A 17,262-nucleotide genomic window follows, 5' to 3' on the forward strand; every position below is an offset into this window, starting at 1 on the left:
CATTCTTTGTATTGAAATGGCTATGCTTGCTACAGGAAAAAAAACAAACAAAAAAACAAGTTATGGAAATACTTCTTATTTTTCTTCGAGTAGTATCCCTGTGGGTGCTCCACGTGGCACGAGACGGGAAAGCGCATGTGCAGCCCAAACGGGCACTGCTAATAAAAATCTCCGATCCTAGGCCCAGGGACACAGATGCACCTAAAGTGGAGCACCCATAGGGGGACACATCTTGAAGAACATCAGTTACAGCACAAGGTAAGTAACCCTCTCTTCTTCTTCAAGTATTATCCCTGTGGGTGCTCCACTTTAGGTGTATTTGTGTCCCTGCACCTAGGATCATTGTATTTTCATGAACTTGTTGAGGGCTCTTAGGTCTAGAATGGGCCTCCAACTGCCATTCTTTATTTGAATTAGGAAATAGGAAATACAACTGATGGAAATGCTCAGGTTGTTCCAGCACGTGGTTCGGGGTGGGTGGGAGGCATCTTGGGGCCTTGACCAAATTCTCAAAATTGCCTGAAGTGGAGCACCAATAGGGACACGCATCTCGAAGAACCTCAGTTCTGCAAAAGGTGAGTAACCCTCTCTTCAAAGGCAGGTATTCAAGTAAGCAAGAAATAAGTTCGTGTCCTTGCGCACTGATATGAGAAAACGCCTATTTCCAAATGTGGTACATTTTTTTTAAGCTTCTACTAACAATACTGTTAAGTCAGATGGCCTGAAAAACAGCTCAAAATAGTGGGGAAAAAACTTTGTATCATTAAGAAAAGAGAGGTCCTGAAAATAGTTATAGTTAGTAGAAAATGTTGAGCTTCTAATTAGCTTACTGCTCTTTCTTTAATTGCTAATTTTAGAAAATGTTTCCAGTGTACTTTTTTTAATGTAACAGTGGATGAGACTTGATCTTACCTCCAGATACTATATTAGGAACTACAATATTTTCAGTTCACTTGAAATTATATGGTGTTCAGTCCGCATTGGAAATCTTGGGAAACTTCTCAGGTTGTGTAGCATAAAGCAGAAGTGAAAAAATTTCAAATGAAGTTGCCTCGGTGGGTGTAACAAGAATTGGAATTTAGCCTGTGGACTTCAGTGTTTAACTGAAATGAGTCTGTTTTCTTGATCTGGCAGCATCTGTGCATTGATATTTTCATCATTTCATTAAGGTGGAATAGAAATAGGGTTTATTTGTTCATGTATGTAAATGAAATTATTGGTGGTATGTTACTGCAAGCGTTTGTTTGCATGAAATCTTTTAAAGGACTTGCTGAGCTAGAGAATACATTTATCCTATATTTATACAATATAATATGAGTATTGAAAAAAAAAGACTGCTTTTGGAGATAACATTATGTGCTAGACACCCCTGTGAGATACTGATCATCTGTTTATTTAATCTCGATTTTTATACTGCACTAACACCCAGATGCTGATATCTAACACCCTGATTCTGCAAACACTCATGTGTTCCACTTTGTGCACATGAATAGCCCCATTGAAGTGAATGGCATTACTCATAGGGTGGTATCCCAGCCTCACTGGGTATGTGTACACTGCTCTAAAAGACCCACAGCTGTCCCAGGTCATCTGACTTGGGCCCGGGTTGACAAAACTGCAGTGTAGATGTCTGGGCTGTGAGACCCTGCGAGGTCAGACCTGGGGGACCCTGCTGACCTGAGCCTTGGTGCTATGGATTTTTATTGCAGTGTAGACAAACCCCCTGAAGTCAATGACAAAACTCCCATTACATTTCATCCATAGTTCTTAAAGTTAAGCATTGCATAAATGTTTGTAGGATTAAGGTTCAAGTAACATCCGGGAGGTATTGAGCACCCTTAACTTGTAACTACCCTTTCTTCATGGGAGTTGAAATCATTGAGAATTTTGCAGGAGAATTTACACACAGAGAGGAAAATATCTGTTTTAGATTCACTGTCTGATTTGACAGATTTATAAATTAAGCAAAATACTTTAAAATAAAAACAAAACTTCTTAATTATTACATTAGGTCATAATATGTTATTCAGTGATATAAAGCCAGCTGGTGTTTGGTTTTATCTTTTTGTTTTTTTTATTAGAGAGCTGCTAATTCAGATAGCAACTCTGCAGTGAAAGTCTCTCTGTCCTCTATGTTAATTGACTATTAGAAGTTCCTTTCCATGTACGTGTGTACATAATTTGGCACATCCCAGTACTTAACATTTTTGTTTTGAAAGTATAAGTAAAGGATTCATTGTAAGTCATTGGCTTCTCGAGTTGTATATAATTTGTACCAGATGTTCTTTTCCTTAGATAAGCTACTAATTTTATAACTCTACCTTTCAATTTAGATATACAGTAGAATTCACTTTTGAATGTATTGGGAAGAATTACGTGTATTTTGGAATAAACTATATCCACTGCTTTATTTTATAATCTATTTCCATTCTCCCTCTTTCCCTTATTTTAGCAATTAACAGGCATTTGCTTGCTTGCAGGCTGAGATAGGCCTGGATAGGCTGGCAAGAGGGCGCTCGATACATTTATTATTATATATTATAGTGCCTGGGAGCCTTAGTCAGGGCCCAGGACCCCACTGTGCATTGGTCAAACACAGAACAAAAAGGGTCTCTGCCCTAAAGAGCTTACTCTAAAGGGACAAGATAGACACAGGGTGGGGAAAGAAGAACAACACATAAGCAGAGTGAACAATCTGATGGCAACAAACAGCATGTGAGTTCCTTGATTGATTGATTTACTTATTTTGTGGGTTTAGTTAGGAGGGGATAAGCTAAAGAGTGAGGGGAACTGGGAGGGAGAAGATGGCTAGAGGAGTGATTCTGAGGTAAAGAGATGGTGATGAAGGGGTAGGGTTGGAGCAAACAGCCAGTTAGGACAGAGCAGAGAAAATTTAGTTCAAACTGTAGCAAGTTCTCCAAGGGACTCCCAAGGTCCCTGCTCTGGCTGCTTTTGCCCCTACCAGCTGGAGTCTCTGCCTGACTCCTCTATGCAGCTTTTTCCCAAGCCCACTTGGTGGTGGTGAGGAGAGAGACCACCTGGCTCCTAGTGCCCCCAGAGTGTGTGTGGGTTCTCCCCTGCACAATTTGGGGTCCAGGAGAGTGTTGGGGGGGCTGTACTTTCCCTCCTCTCCTCCCAGTGCACAGTCCCTACCTTGGCAGGTTCCTCTTTGCAGTATATTTATATTATACCTATTTAAGTCACCCCCTTCTACTCAAAAAACCCCAACCAAACAAAAAACAAAACAATCTCCCCCGCAAAAGCCTCTGAAATAAATCATCAATTACAAAAAAGTAAAAGTAAATTAATAAAGTTAAAAAGACCCCTCCCCCCGAACCCTATCTCAAACAGTTTTGCAAAAAGGTGTGCCAGACAGACTCCATGAAGTCAACTGGGCACTTCACTTTTGCTATTTATTTTACACGGAAGGCACATAGAGAGTATAGTGATTGGCAGCAATATAAAGTCCTAAAATACATTTAAAAAACAAACCAAATATAGAAGAAATCCAAGACTTACGTTGCAAGTGCTTTAGTATTGCCCACATGTAAATGGAACATTTCTCAAGATTCTTTTTTTATTGATAGGTATGATACGTAGAGCAGCACAGCAACACCTACTTTAGGTATATACTTGGTGCCACTGGTATCCGTACATTCACATAAGGTAGAGCACACCAGATTTGTTTCATGCTTGGCTTTCACTAGCCTGGCTTGTTCATATCCCCTGGGTCCAGCCATAATGGAGACTTGCTTGACTGAATTGCTTGACATCAGTCTGTTAAGTGATTTCATCTGGGTTTCTACCAATCCTATCCCTTTTTTCAGTCCACTGAGTAGAATCCATCTCTGTCCTATAGATAGTATACAATACCCCTTTGAAATCTTTCTAGTGATACCAAAGAGGTTTGAGGAATAAAACCTTATGAATGAAAAACTGTTTGCTTATTGATCTTAAAAAGACTGTAATCTGTACTGCTGTTAAAGCACCGAGATTGTATCACGCCTTCAGATTTTTGTAACCTCTTTCTTTGAATGGTTGAAATTTGGACTTTGTGACTTGGCCAAAGCATCACGCCACTAAGAAGCTACCAAGGTCAGCCTGCAGGGGTCACCAGAGGTGAGAAAGGAGTGAGGTACTACACCCAGCCACTAGGAGGTCCTCAAGAGGCCATCAGTAACACTGGTTGCAGAAATAATTGGCACTCAATAACCTTTTGTTTTGTAATGGGTGGGTCCATGTCTCAGCAGAGTAATTATACTTCTGATGCATTCCTTGATGAAGACTCTTGCCTTACATAAATAACTACCAAACGCTGATTCTAGGTACCTACAATTCCCATTGACTTCTGTGGAAAATATGCACCTACCAGAACCGGCCTGTGTGACCGAAATAAACATTCCTGTTTGGAGAAAACAGAACTGTGTGTGTGTGTGTATATATATATCATATAAATATGCTCATTTTTTTGTTCCAAAAGTGATTTTGAGTATGTACATTTAGAAGTGGGGGGGCTGGCTCTGAAAATCAGAACCTTTTAGGTGTCTTAAGTTGAGCAGCCAAAAATTGAAGCACTCAAAATCCACTGGTCATTTTTCAAAGGACTAAAGGCAGTGCTTAATTTGTAATGAAAGAGATGCTGGGGATCAGGCAATTTGTTTACTTTCATAACTGACGCAGCAAGCCTAGAGGTGCTGGGGCTACGAACTGCCAAGATTAGAGGTGCCGGGGCTTGGCCCTGACAAGCCCCGGCAGAAATGAAGTACTGACTAGAGGTGACATGCAGGAAAACCAAGCAGTTAACCTTTGACACATCTTCCTACGTGAATATGATATACAGAAACCATAACAAAGTCTCTTTACTTAGAAATTATTTGGAACAAATCTTGTTGGTATTACTCATGGAGGGTGAAGTCTATGAATTTCTCAGAATATTATAAAAACACTTCTGGAGTCGAGCTTTGCCCTTGCCAACTGTGAATGTGAAATTTAATGGAAGTGTGTTAAATGCATGACCTTGATGAAGAGAATATTTATTCTTGGGTGTTGTTTCTTTTTTACAATGTGCTTCCATTAATAACTTTTTTTTAAAAGCAGGGTTCTGCTTTACTGTAGATTGGTTTATTGGAACAGGGTTAGAATTTGGTCAGCCAGAAAAGAGTTCACAAAAAAGGCCATAAATGAAAAGAAAATTTTGATCAACTTTTAAACAAATATTATACCAGATGCTATGCTTTCGGCCTTTGCCAATGCCTCTTTGATCTTTGATCTGCCAGCCATTTCCCCCTCTTCTACTGCTTTGAGTATGGAGGTTTTGTGAAACCTGTTTTTTGGCTTATCTTTTTGGGTGAAGCCTTTGTGTTGCCAAGAAACAAGGGGCCAGGGAAAAAAACAACTGACTATCCAGTAATGGGCCTTGTATTGGATTGATGGACTCTTTTCTAGAGGCTATTTGATCAAATGAAAATTTGTGTACTACAGCTTTATTAGTGGCAGTAAGGGACAATGGGGCTAAAGCTTGCTTGCAGTAGAGTGACCAGACAGCAAGTGTGAAAAATTGGGACAGGGGGTGGGGGGTAATAGGAGCCTATATAAGAAAAAGATCCAAAAATCAGGACTGTCCCTATAAAATCGGGACATCTGGTCACCCTAGCTTGCAGTCATGAAGAAATAAGGGAGGTAGAAAGGCCTCTACTGTAAGTGAAGGAGAGGGTTCCTTGCTTTGTTACTTTATGCATGTTTATACAGAAGGTAAAGAAGACATTATCTGAAACAATGAGCAGATGGAAAAATTGATCTGGATGAGGATTGCGTTGCAAAGATTATGGAGGCTGTCCCAGCTGCTTTCTATATTACTAAGACATCTAGTTCAGAACAGACCTCAAGGGGTATTCTCCTTGTAACCTTTGCCCTATCTAATTATAGAGATTGGGGTTTGAAACTGAGATTGTCAATGTAGACATATATTATTTTATGGTAATAAAATCTTTATAATCCCAGATGTTTCAGATCTCGTGAAGCTACATGTTTGCAATTCCTCATCTATAAGTAGAAGATTTAGACTTAAAGGCTGTTCTTTCCTTTGGTTTCTCTGTAAGTGCTGGGTGGAATAGTGTATATGTATAATACATGATGGTGTGGTATAAAGATTTCATTGGCATGTGTTTGAGGGTTGCAAGACACCAAGACCACCCTGTTTCCTTAGGAATTTAAGCCTTTCAGTGATGCAAAACCAGTCTGCATATTGTGCATTTCAGAACAGAGTAATTTTGGGACAAAGAAGAAAACATTCTTGTGGCAGGTAGATTTTTAAAAAGCTCCCTCTTAAAACTCTTCAGAGATTTGGCATGTTAAAAGTAGTTCCAGGGAGGTGGATTCATTTATTTATTAATTTAATTCTTTTCTATTCTAGATATTTATTTAGATTTTTAAAACATATAAAGGTGTGCATCCCTTGGACCTAACTCACAATTATATCGGAAGAGGCTGCCTTGCCTCATTGACAAATAAAACATCAAACAATAAGACCATTTCACTGTAAGCAATGGTAATCAAGCTGCTCCAAGATTCAACTCACCCCACTCCCCAAATCCTGGGAAGTAGATGAACCTGGCTGTCTGCCTGAAAATTTTACAAATGTGGGTTATTTTGAGACAAGTTTTAGAGCAGATTCCAAAGTGGAACATCCCTCATGTAGAAAGCCAAACCAACAGCTCCTTTTCATTTCTATTGATGGGCTCAAACTCAAGTAATCAGATGATGTCATTTGGGGCAGTATAGCCCAGGGTGTGAGGCTGTAATTTGGATGACCACCTCCCAGACTATTTAGGGTCTATAAGTTAAAACCAGCACCTTGATTTCTCAAACCGAAATGTATTGATGTTAGTGCTTATCCCAGAGTACTGATCTGAAACGACACGTAGTAAGTGGGACACTTCATTTTGCACTAGCTTTAGTTTTCAAGTGGTCTCAAAATGTAACTCATTACAATAGTGGTAATCTTGAAGACAAAGCAATAGATAACGGTGGCAAGATCTGTCTCTGAAAGGAAAAAAAACCCCACCCTGTTCATTAAGTGCAAATAAAAGAAAGTGATCTTGTCCATGGCTACTATCTGGGCATCAATGGGCAACTATTTGGGATCTAATAAGATACCCAAATTGTGCACCGGTTATAAATGGCTGTCACTCTCTCACTTATGGGTGTTGATAGATTTGTCATCTCTTCCAGCTGCTTCCTCCAACCCACCAACATTAGTTGCATCTAATCTAGGCTAAGTCATAGCCCTCATCCAAGCCCCATGCTCATATAGACTCCGAATTATTCATTACACAACACTAGCGTGGTACGATATGATAGCGGCATAGTGCTGGGTGTCATAGAAAATACATCTCAGCTCATCTTTCCTCACTTTCCCCTTTCACCAGTCTCAAAAACAATTGAACAGGAACAGTGAAAAACAGATCCCTTTAGTTCCCCCGTGAGAGGGTTCTTGAGGCAAAGGAACAATTGCCTACAGTTGTCCTCTCAGAAAAATTAAAAACAGAGCCACTCTGGATTAGTGGGTGAAGTGGTCAAATGTGCATAACAGTGCTGCATTTATCTCAGTTTCTTACAGTGCTGCATTTATCTCATTGCTGTCACCTGTGTGTGTGTGTGTGTGTGTGTGTATGTATGTATGTATGTATGTATGTATAAAATAGCATAAGGTAAAGGAGACTCAACCATGAGATTTAGGTAAAGGAACTGGATGTGACCCTGTTCATACTATATGATTAATGTCTACGATGCTGTTGCTTTCCTGTAACCAATTTTAGAGCCTATCGGGGCAGTTCTCACCATTTGGGATTAATTTCACTCTACTTTTTATGAGCTGAGCTTTTTCCCTTAGTGTAGCTAACTGGGTGTCTGCATCATTACTTGGCTTTAGTTAATATAGTGTTTGGACTTGAATGTCCTTGGGGTTCTCCATTTTATTTGGAAACGTACACTTTAAAATCTAGAACAAAAGCAACCAACACTTTTTGTTTGAAATAATTTATATTTATTGTTTCCTAAAATTCACTATATCGTCAGTTCCATGTTCACCTGAAAACATCTAGGGAACACCCCCATCTGTACTGCCAGTGTTGCACATTAAAAATAGTTTTCCTTCACCAAACCTAACAGCTGGTTGGGTTTGTTTCCAGGCTGAAGATACATTGTATAGTGTTTTTCCTTTTCACATAGTGAACTTTAGTAGGTTGAGCTATCCTAGTTTTCCTTTGTAAATTAATTATGTTTTAATACTTATTATACTTTGCACTTCTATAGGGCCTTTCATGAAAACATCACAAAGCACTTTACAAAATTAAGTCTCACAAGAACCCTGTTAAGTAGGTATCTTCTCTTTGCAGATGAGTAAACATACGAAGAAAGAGGTTAAGGGCCTGATTTTGTAGAAGTGCTGTGCATTGATTTAAATGGCGGCTGCAGATGGTCACCACCTCTGAAAATCAACCCTTTGTGGGCAATATGTAATGTCGGTAGCTGAGATTAAAATGTGTCTTGGAAGTTGTGGCTCAAACCCCACTTTTAGCCACCAGACAATGCTTATTTCCTTTAAATTCAATCTATATATAGCATGGAAAATCTGTTTCTGGTGCATAAAATTACATTGAAATGATAGGAAATTATCTTGAAGAAAGCGATAGTAAGTTGCATAGATAGAGCCTTTAGGATTCTACACCTTTGTAATCTATATTTCAAACAAATATTAGTTATTTTTCTCACATTTCTGCAAGGTAATGCCATGCATACATTCGTAGAAAATGGACAGTAGTGTCTGTAATGACAAAACACATCTAATATTAGTAAAATTCCATTTACTAGTTTCAAGTTTTCCTCTCAGGTTCTGCTTCTAGTTTTTTCCAGTGGGTACTGAAGAGGATAAAAATATCATTGCAGTTTACAGGAAAAGGAGCTGATATTTAAAGCGAGCATACACCTAATTTTCTTTTCAAGATCTGTGTAGTCCAGTATTTTACACTGGTGTTAAAAATGACATCACCCAACCAATCACATGCCAGAGCATCTACATTATTGGTATAATGCTGAACTAGCCCATACTATGCATACAACCCCACCTAATAAAATAAAAACGTGGCAATTTTTTCCATATAGAAATAACTGACGTATTAAATTACAGTTTTCAAAGAAATAAAATAAATGTAATACTTTTGATTATGAGCCCTACAAGGATGTTGGTCAAACAGTGATTAACATCATGTGTGGTATAATCCTCAGTGTTTACAGTTGGTTAGGGACTATTGTATTACATTAGATTATGGAAATCAACTTGGGGAGTGTCTTATTGTAGAATATGCATTAAACAGAATCCTCTCTACACCGACCGAATTTATTGATTAATCCCATTGCCACATGGATTTTAAATTACCTGGACAAATGATAACTTATGTAATACTTTCTGTGACTTGTGTTTATGGAAGACAAAGTTCATCAGGTCCTTCTAAAGAAAAACAAGAATGTGCCAAATGTAATTTTAGTGTGGAGTGTTAAGAATGGTAAAATTATATCTAACAAAAGTTTGTGATTTTTGCAGATAATAGCTCTAGCAGATGCGGCAGAGGAAAACCAAGCCAATATGTTCCAGGCATTCACAAAGTTGAAAAGTGCCACCCAGCTGGTGATTATGCTGATTAGCCTGTGGCAGAAACTCAGTACTGACCAAGTTGCTATTCTGGAAGCTACGTTTTTGCCATTAATGCAGGATACCCAAGAGCTGGTAAGGATCTGTGAGATTTACTGAAAATCTGGAATTGTGGAAAAGTACGAACTGATCAATTAACTTGGTTTTCCCAATGTGTTCTGCAAATGGCCATTCCTTTTAATGGAATGTAATATTTCCCTTCCCACTATACTGTATTGAAAAAACTTTATTTAGAAGGGTTGTTTTAAGATTTGGTTGAGTCTACTTTAAATCCATTCTTCCTCATCAGCTGTGGTGAAGCCTTCGATTTGTACATCTCACGGTTTGCATGCTACCAATTAACTTTCAAGTTGACCAGTCCTTGCTTGTCAATCCAAATGGAAATACTTAATAAATCTAAGCTGTATATACATCTGTTTAAATGCTGATAGCAATTGTGATAATAGTTTTGTAGTTTGTTGTCGTTTGAATGAGTTGTAATAGGCTTATCTACATTGTGGATTTGCTGCAGTTATAGTCATCACTGTTTAGCCACCAGTGTAGCTGCACTGGAGCAAACCCCTACTGTAAACAGGCAAAGTTGCTGTATATTATGATTTACCCTGGTTTTAAGCTTGGGGTAAGCACCACTTGTGCAAATAGCAGCTTTTTTAGACTGCATCAGCTACATCATTGGCTGTTACTAAGGCAAATCCTCAGCCTAAACAAGGCCCTAGATTAAAATAGCACATCCTTAAAAACACACTTGGGAAATGGCATCTTGTTTTAAAAGACCTACTAAAAATCATGTTTGAAAATATTGACAATATAGACCATATTGCTTGCATAGTGTAGTCTGTATTTCTGTTAATTTTTTCTTTGAGCCTTTGCCTGAAAACAATCTTTGTAGTAACTTCCACAGCAGTCAATTATGACATCACAGACAGGATTTAGGATTACGATTTCATGTGGAGAATAAACAGGAGAAGGTGAACTCTTGAAAAGAATGTCATAAAGAAAGCGTTATTGGTGACAAATGGAGAAGAAGAGCCAGATGAATTTTCAAGGAACAAAGATTCTGTTAATGGTAATATTCAATATCTTATTAATAAAGCACAGGAAAAATATTTCCTCTTACAAGCTAATAATTATAAGTGCTTTACATTTTCAAAGCCTTTCACCAGTATCTGATTATTCCTCATAGCACCCTAAAAGATAGGTAAATAGAAGAAGAGACTGAAAACATAGATGTTAAGTATCTTCTTCAAGGCCACATAGAGCCTTAAACAATTGTGTCTTGAGGCCCGTTTGTGATTCATTACTCTGTGTCAGCAATTTTTGTCAGGCTTGACATACTCACTACACCGCTCACACTGGTGCCATGATATTTATTTAAAAGATGATGTAATATATTGTTTGAACTCTAATAACACACTGGTCATTAATGCCACTGTGAAATGTTTGTTACTGTTCTACAGGTAAATTATGGATATTCTCTGAAAATATGTCCTGTAAACAGACAAAAGTGGCAAAACCCTCCTGCAATTTTGTAACGGGGTTAGGTGTACTGGGTAGGTTGCTGAGTCAGAGCTGCTTAACCCATTGACACTCAGCACAGATTGGTATGCTGGCGGGCAGTGTTCTGATCCGAGAACCACAGCAGCCGAGCTTTTTGAGACACTAAGGGTTACAGAGCAGGCAGTGACATAACCCATCACTGTCGTGTTCTGGATTGCACCCCAGAACGTGACAATATTATCCTGTGCTTTATTAATAAGAAAAATATATGGCACAATTTGTTTATATAATAGATATGAGTTACAAGACACAATCTTATTGAACAGTAAAATTCTCACATCCAGTCCATACTGTGAATATATCATCCGTGTGCAGATCTCTACCGTATTCTGTACTTGTTTAATGTGTATAACTATCTGAGTGTTCTATGGTGGTGTGTAAACATACAGACCATGCACTAGAGAAGCACATTGCCATTAAGAAATCCATCCTACAGTTTGAAGAGAAGTTTGACACACATCTCTTTTTGAAATGCACACAGTATTGTACAACTCCTGTCAGAATTGAATGAGGAAATATATGTAATGAAAACAAAATGGAAAACTAAAAAAAAAAAATCTAAAAATCCATTTTAATATTCAATTGCATACTCTTAATTCACAATCACGTTATAAATAGCTGTGCTGATCTATTACAATGTAAACTGAATCCAGGTTTCATTACATATCCAAAATTTTGGGCTGGTCAGTAGCCATTTTAGCAAGCTTGGGCTAAGTTCCAAATGCACCTAGGAATACCCATTGTTTCAACTAGAAAACAAGTGAAACATGGTGTTTCACATGGTTTTTACCCCAAACCTGGGGAAACAGTACGTATTTGGGCTTTGATGTTTGGGCTTACTGAAATCTGAAACTTAAAGTGAAAAAGTCAGGGGTGTAAATTCACATGAACTAAATCAGCAAAAGGTTCATTTGAGTCCCCTGAAAGTGGAAACTATCAGGTTTTGCATGGCTCACTTTTATTGTTCCATTAGGGCTTATACTACTGTATTGCTTTGACAGATTTTCTGGTACAACATGGGAAAATCTGTTACATATCTTAAAATAAAAGATACCACTTTCATATCTATCTCGATGTGGGTTTGATATAGTAGTTCACAATTTTCCATGTTAAGATGGAAGACCTCACATATAAATGTTGTGGGGATGTGAATCCTGCAGAGAGGCTGGGATGACAAATGTAAACCTGAAATAATGGGTTGGAAATTTAAAAGAAGCCTTTACCCAACTATTGAAATACATCCCATATTGTAGTTATTATGGTACCGCAAAAATCTGAATGTAATTTAAAGAGCAGTTTAGATGGGGGGAAGGAAGCTTCTGACATACCAATGGTATTTACAGACAGAAGCTCCCAGCTAGTGTTCAGGTTTCCCCACAAGCAGTTGAGTGGAATGTGGTGAAAGAAAGTACTCTGAAGAATTTTTATTTACTCTTCAAACAATTCTGCACAATGGTTTGTTGTATTTTTATTTGGGTGGAATGTGTTAGAAGATAGTTTGGATACAATATACCTCTCTAGAATATTTTTTGCTTCATGAACATTAAACTTAGAAAGTGCTTTTTTAATAAAAGGAAAATGTTTAGAACATACTGTTACTGTAAAAAAAAAAAAAAGGTTCTTCTAACCATAACGTCAACATTATTCTCATACATGCCATTCCATTTAGAAGAGATTGCTTCTTGTTTTCTGGACCTGCCAGGCACTTCATTTAGACACTTAGCATAAAAGTAATTCAGTGTTTTGAGTTCCCATTGGTAGTAAATAGCTTCTCAGACTAGTAAACAGTTCCTGCTGTAGACTATATCATGGTTTACATACTCTTAATGAAGTAAAGTCTGGTTTTGCCACCTACAAAGATATGTCAAAATAAAAAGAGTAGTGCATTCTTTCAAAATAAATGTCCTGAAAACAAAAGTTGTGCTTTTTTCTTGTGTTTTGGTAACCAGAGGGTCATAGAATCATAGAATATCATGGCTGGAAGGGACCTCAGGAGGTCATCTAGTCCAACCCCCTGCTCAAAGCAACCCCCAACTAAATCATCCCAGCCAGGGCTTTGTCAAGCCTGACCTTAAAAACCTCTAAGGAAGGAGATTCCACCACCTCCCTAGGTAATCTATTCCAGTGCTTCAAACGTTTTTCCTAATATCCAACCTAAACCTCCCCCACTGCAACTTGAGACCATTACTCCTTGTTCTGTCATCTGGTACCACCGAGAACAGTCTAGATCCATCCTCTTTGGAACCCCCTTTCAGGTAGTTGAAAGCAGCTATCAAATCCCCCCTCATTCTTCTGCAGACTAAACAATCCCAGTTTCCTCAGCCTCTCCTCATAAGTCATGTGCTCCAGCCCCCTAATCATTTTTGTTGCCCTCCGCTGGACTCTTTCCAATTTTTCCACATCTTTCTTGTAGTGTGGGGCCCAAAACTGGACACAGTACTCCAGATGATGCCTCACCAATGTCGAACAGTGGGGAATGATCACGTCCCTCGATTTGCTGGCAATGCCCCTACTTATACAGCCCAAAATGCCGTTAGCCTTCTTGGCAACAAGGGCACACTGTTGACTCATATCCAGCTTCTCGTCCACTGTAACCCCTAGGTCCTTTTCTGCAGAACTGCTGCCTAGCCATTTGGTCCCCAGTCTGTAGTAGTGCATGGGATTCTTCCGTCCTAAGTGCAGGACTCTGCACTTGTCCTTGTTGAACCTTGTCAGATTTCTTTTGGCTCAATCCTCTAATTTGTCTAGGTCCCTCTGTATCCTATCCCTACCCTCCAGCATATCTACCACTCCTCCCAGTTTAGTGTCATCTGCAAACTTGCTGAGGGTGCATGCCATCCTCCAGATCATTAATGAAGATATTGAACAAAACCGGCCCCAGGACTGATCCTGATCTCTGAAAATACCTCTCTTTTCCCCTTCTCAATCCCTAGGAGCTGTGGGCAGGTCTATATTACCACATAAGTCGATCTAAATTACGTCACTCAGGGGTGCGAAAAAGGCCCCCCTGAGTGACGCAAGTTTCATGCTGTACACACCAGTGCTATGTCAGTGGGAGACAATCTCCTGCCGACATAGCTTACACTCTCTCCAAGGTGGAGTAATTATGCTGATAGGAGAACTCTCTCCCATCGGCATAGTGCATCTTCACCAGACGTGCTACAGCGGTGTAGCTGCATTGGTGAAGCAGCGCCGATGTAGCACTGTAGCATAGACTTTCCCTGTATCATGGCTATCATTATACTTTTAGCTAACTTTATGTACTAATATTAAAACTCCAGCCAAGGAGGGCTAAGTGAGATTCTCTTGGACATCTTAGTTGAGTGGAAGGGTCACTCTCGTTTGATACTAGTAAAGCAAAACTTTTCTCTGTGATTGCTTATTTTATTCCATACAACTCCTGACATCTGCTTAGTCCAAGGAGCATAACATCAGGAACTGAAGCAAATTAAATGAGTTGGCAGTAGAATGAGGCTATAAGGCTGTCTTTGCAAGATGCATGTTAAAAATTCAGTGTTATTTGACTTGATAAATTTGCTGGTTTTATCTGACGGAAAACAAACAAACAGTGTTGATCTTTCTCCCATTGAAGCTGATGGCAAAACTCAATAGAGGGAAATCCTGATCTCATTGAAATCAATGGCAATTTTGCCACTGACTTCAATAGGAGTGGGATTGAGCCCATATTCAAGATATTGTGGAAGAATGTATATGCAATTCAGAGTGCTTCAGTTAAAGTAGAGCTCTATGCACACCCTATTATTCTTTAATATATATAATCCATGCTATTTTTACTCGTAGAAGTTAAAATGTATTTTTTTTAAACTGTGTTTTGGGGTGGTTTTGGAGGAAAAAGATCTATGACAATAGTATTTTTTTATGTCTTGAGGTAATAAACATTTGTGGGTTTTTTTAATAGAACCGATGAAAATTTTGCAGGGCTATCTCTTTTATTATTAGCTTACTAAAGAGGAGAACAAGAATATGGATTAGAGAGGTGGGAAAAATAAAAAAAGAAAGCCCCTTCAGAGTTATTCCACTGATTTTTTTTTTGACTTGCTTAAACTGATCTGGAGAGAGAGAGATTCTAAACATGTTGAGTTTGTGATAGAGCATATGTTTACAATAGGAAATCCTTTTGGGAGGGCAGGGAATTTATCCAGGCTAATTTAAAAGATTCAAAGGGTTCATACAGTGCAGGATAGTTGTGATATTATGGTTGTATGGCGTCTGGATTGAGTGATGACTCAGATGTCTTATCACTACAGTTATTAAAATCCTCTTTGTTTATAAAATTACAAAGGAAAAAATTCTGTCACTATTAACTGCTTAATTTTATGACTGATAGAGGACCCTCATAAATATAGTGGTCTATGGGAACCTAATCAAAGAATAAATATTTTTATGGTTCCCATGATGTTACCAAATAATGTCATAATAGGAATTTCACTGCACAAAACCACCCCTTCTCTATTATAGTCAAATTTGTGATGTTATAGTTAACATTCGCTAGGAGATGCCTTTTTGCTATCTGCTTTTGTTTTTACATTTGATATTATAGCTACCAGCTAAGTTGTTTCCATACTCAACTTTTAATTAATCGCATATTACAGTTTTAATTTGGGGAAAGAGTAGGTAAAGTAGAAGGTAGTGAAGGTAGAAATAGTTATTTTTAAAATAGTTGACTATGTTATGGAATGCTGTAAACTTGAGTTAATGATCTTACTGAATTACAGAGAAAATATGGACACTTTCTATGCTAAAGCAGAATAACATGAGGAAAACATGGTGGCAAAAGAAATTATTAAATGCCAAATAGTCCTATTGAAATTAATGTCAAGCGAAGTTAGAACAGAATTTCGGTGTAAGTGGGAAGAAAAGAGAATAGGATCACTAATTTGACAAGAAAGCATGATAGAGGCTTTTTGTTTGTTGCAAATTTTTGTTTCTTTAACACAAAGAGCTCCACTTTGTGTAAGGGGATCCCTTCCTGACTGAAAGTTCTCAGGATTAAATATAAGTTGTAAGTGAATTAATTTTGATATGTATAATTCTCTCAAGGCTAATGATGTTCAACATTTCTTGACTCCTTCAGCCAATGTTTGCTATTGTTAAAAACTTGTGGAGAATGATTTAAGCTTTTTGGACAGCAATGTTCTTTGCATAACCCATATTTTTTTAACCTATCAGGAATCGTAGCTTTGCTGTTTTCACTAATTAGCATATATATGTACAGTCCAGGCTCTCGAGATCAGTTGAACTAGAGTAAATCCGGACTAAGTCCCAGGGATGTCTCCACCCAATTTATATCTTCTATAACAACTTTTTAGAGTGGAGGTACCAAAGCTGTCATGCATAGTGTAGTGAGATAGTCTTTTCCCTTCCTGATTTTTTGCACCATTCAGTTTCTATCAACTCCTCTTTAGTCCTAGATATTTTAAATTGCATTTCTTTTGTCCATAGGCCTATAGAGATTACTTTTTGTGTTTTTTGCAAATATTTTTCCAGCTCTCCTAAGATATATAACTAGGCAGTGGCAGTTGGTAATGTGGGGTTAATGGGGCAGTGACCCAACAATTACATACCCCAGATGCTGGAATTGCTGTCAGAGCAAAGTTACTGTAGACTTTAACATCTTTCTTGGAAGTCTTTTCTTCTTCCATTGATGGGAGCGTATTCAGGGCTCTACATAATTGTTGGCAAAAAGACACTCTAACCTGTCTCTTTTTATTTCTTTTAACGTTTCATATTTGCAGTGTTCAGCAAGACTATGAACTGCAGTAATAAAAACATCCTGGCTCCTCCTATTAAATTTGGTCCTTTCATATATAATATTCTGTCTGTATATGAAATGGGCATCCAAAGCCTCTTTCACTTTAGTTTATTCTTTCTTTTCCTCATCGGTTTGGTACATAGGCTATCAGCAGCAACCTCACCCTTGGCAAATATCAAGGAATTTACCTGGTATTCTTGTGCTTTGCCTGTTAAACCCAAAG

General features: G+C 38.3%; 1 protein-coding gene across 1 annotated transcript in view; it reads left to right on the forward strand.

Moving 5' to 3' along the window:
• Positions 1-17,262, forward strand: part of LOC113409489 (protein PTHB1-like) — a 476,973-nt gene that overhangs the window by 231,452 nt on the left and 228,259 nt on the right. The window contains exon 20 of the mRNA XM_026663464.2: positions 9,602-9,784. Coding sequence (XP_026519249.1) covers positions 9,602-9,784 — 183 coding nt within the window. The remainder of the gene's footprint in view (positions 1-9,601; positions 9,785-17,262) is intronic.

Source organism: Terrapene carolina, unplaced genomic scaffold, assembly GCF_002925995.2.
Source record: "Terrapene carolina triunguis isolate 2854851 unplaced genomic scaffold, T_m_triunguis-2.0 Scaffold33715, whole genome shotgun sequence".
Taxonomy (NCBI): Eukaryota; Metazoa; Chordata; order Testudines; family Emydidae; genus Terrapene; species Terrapene triunguis.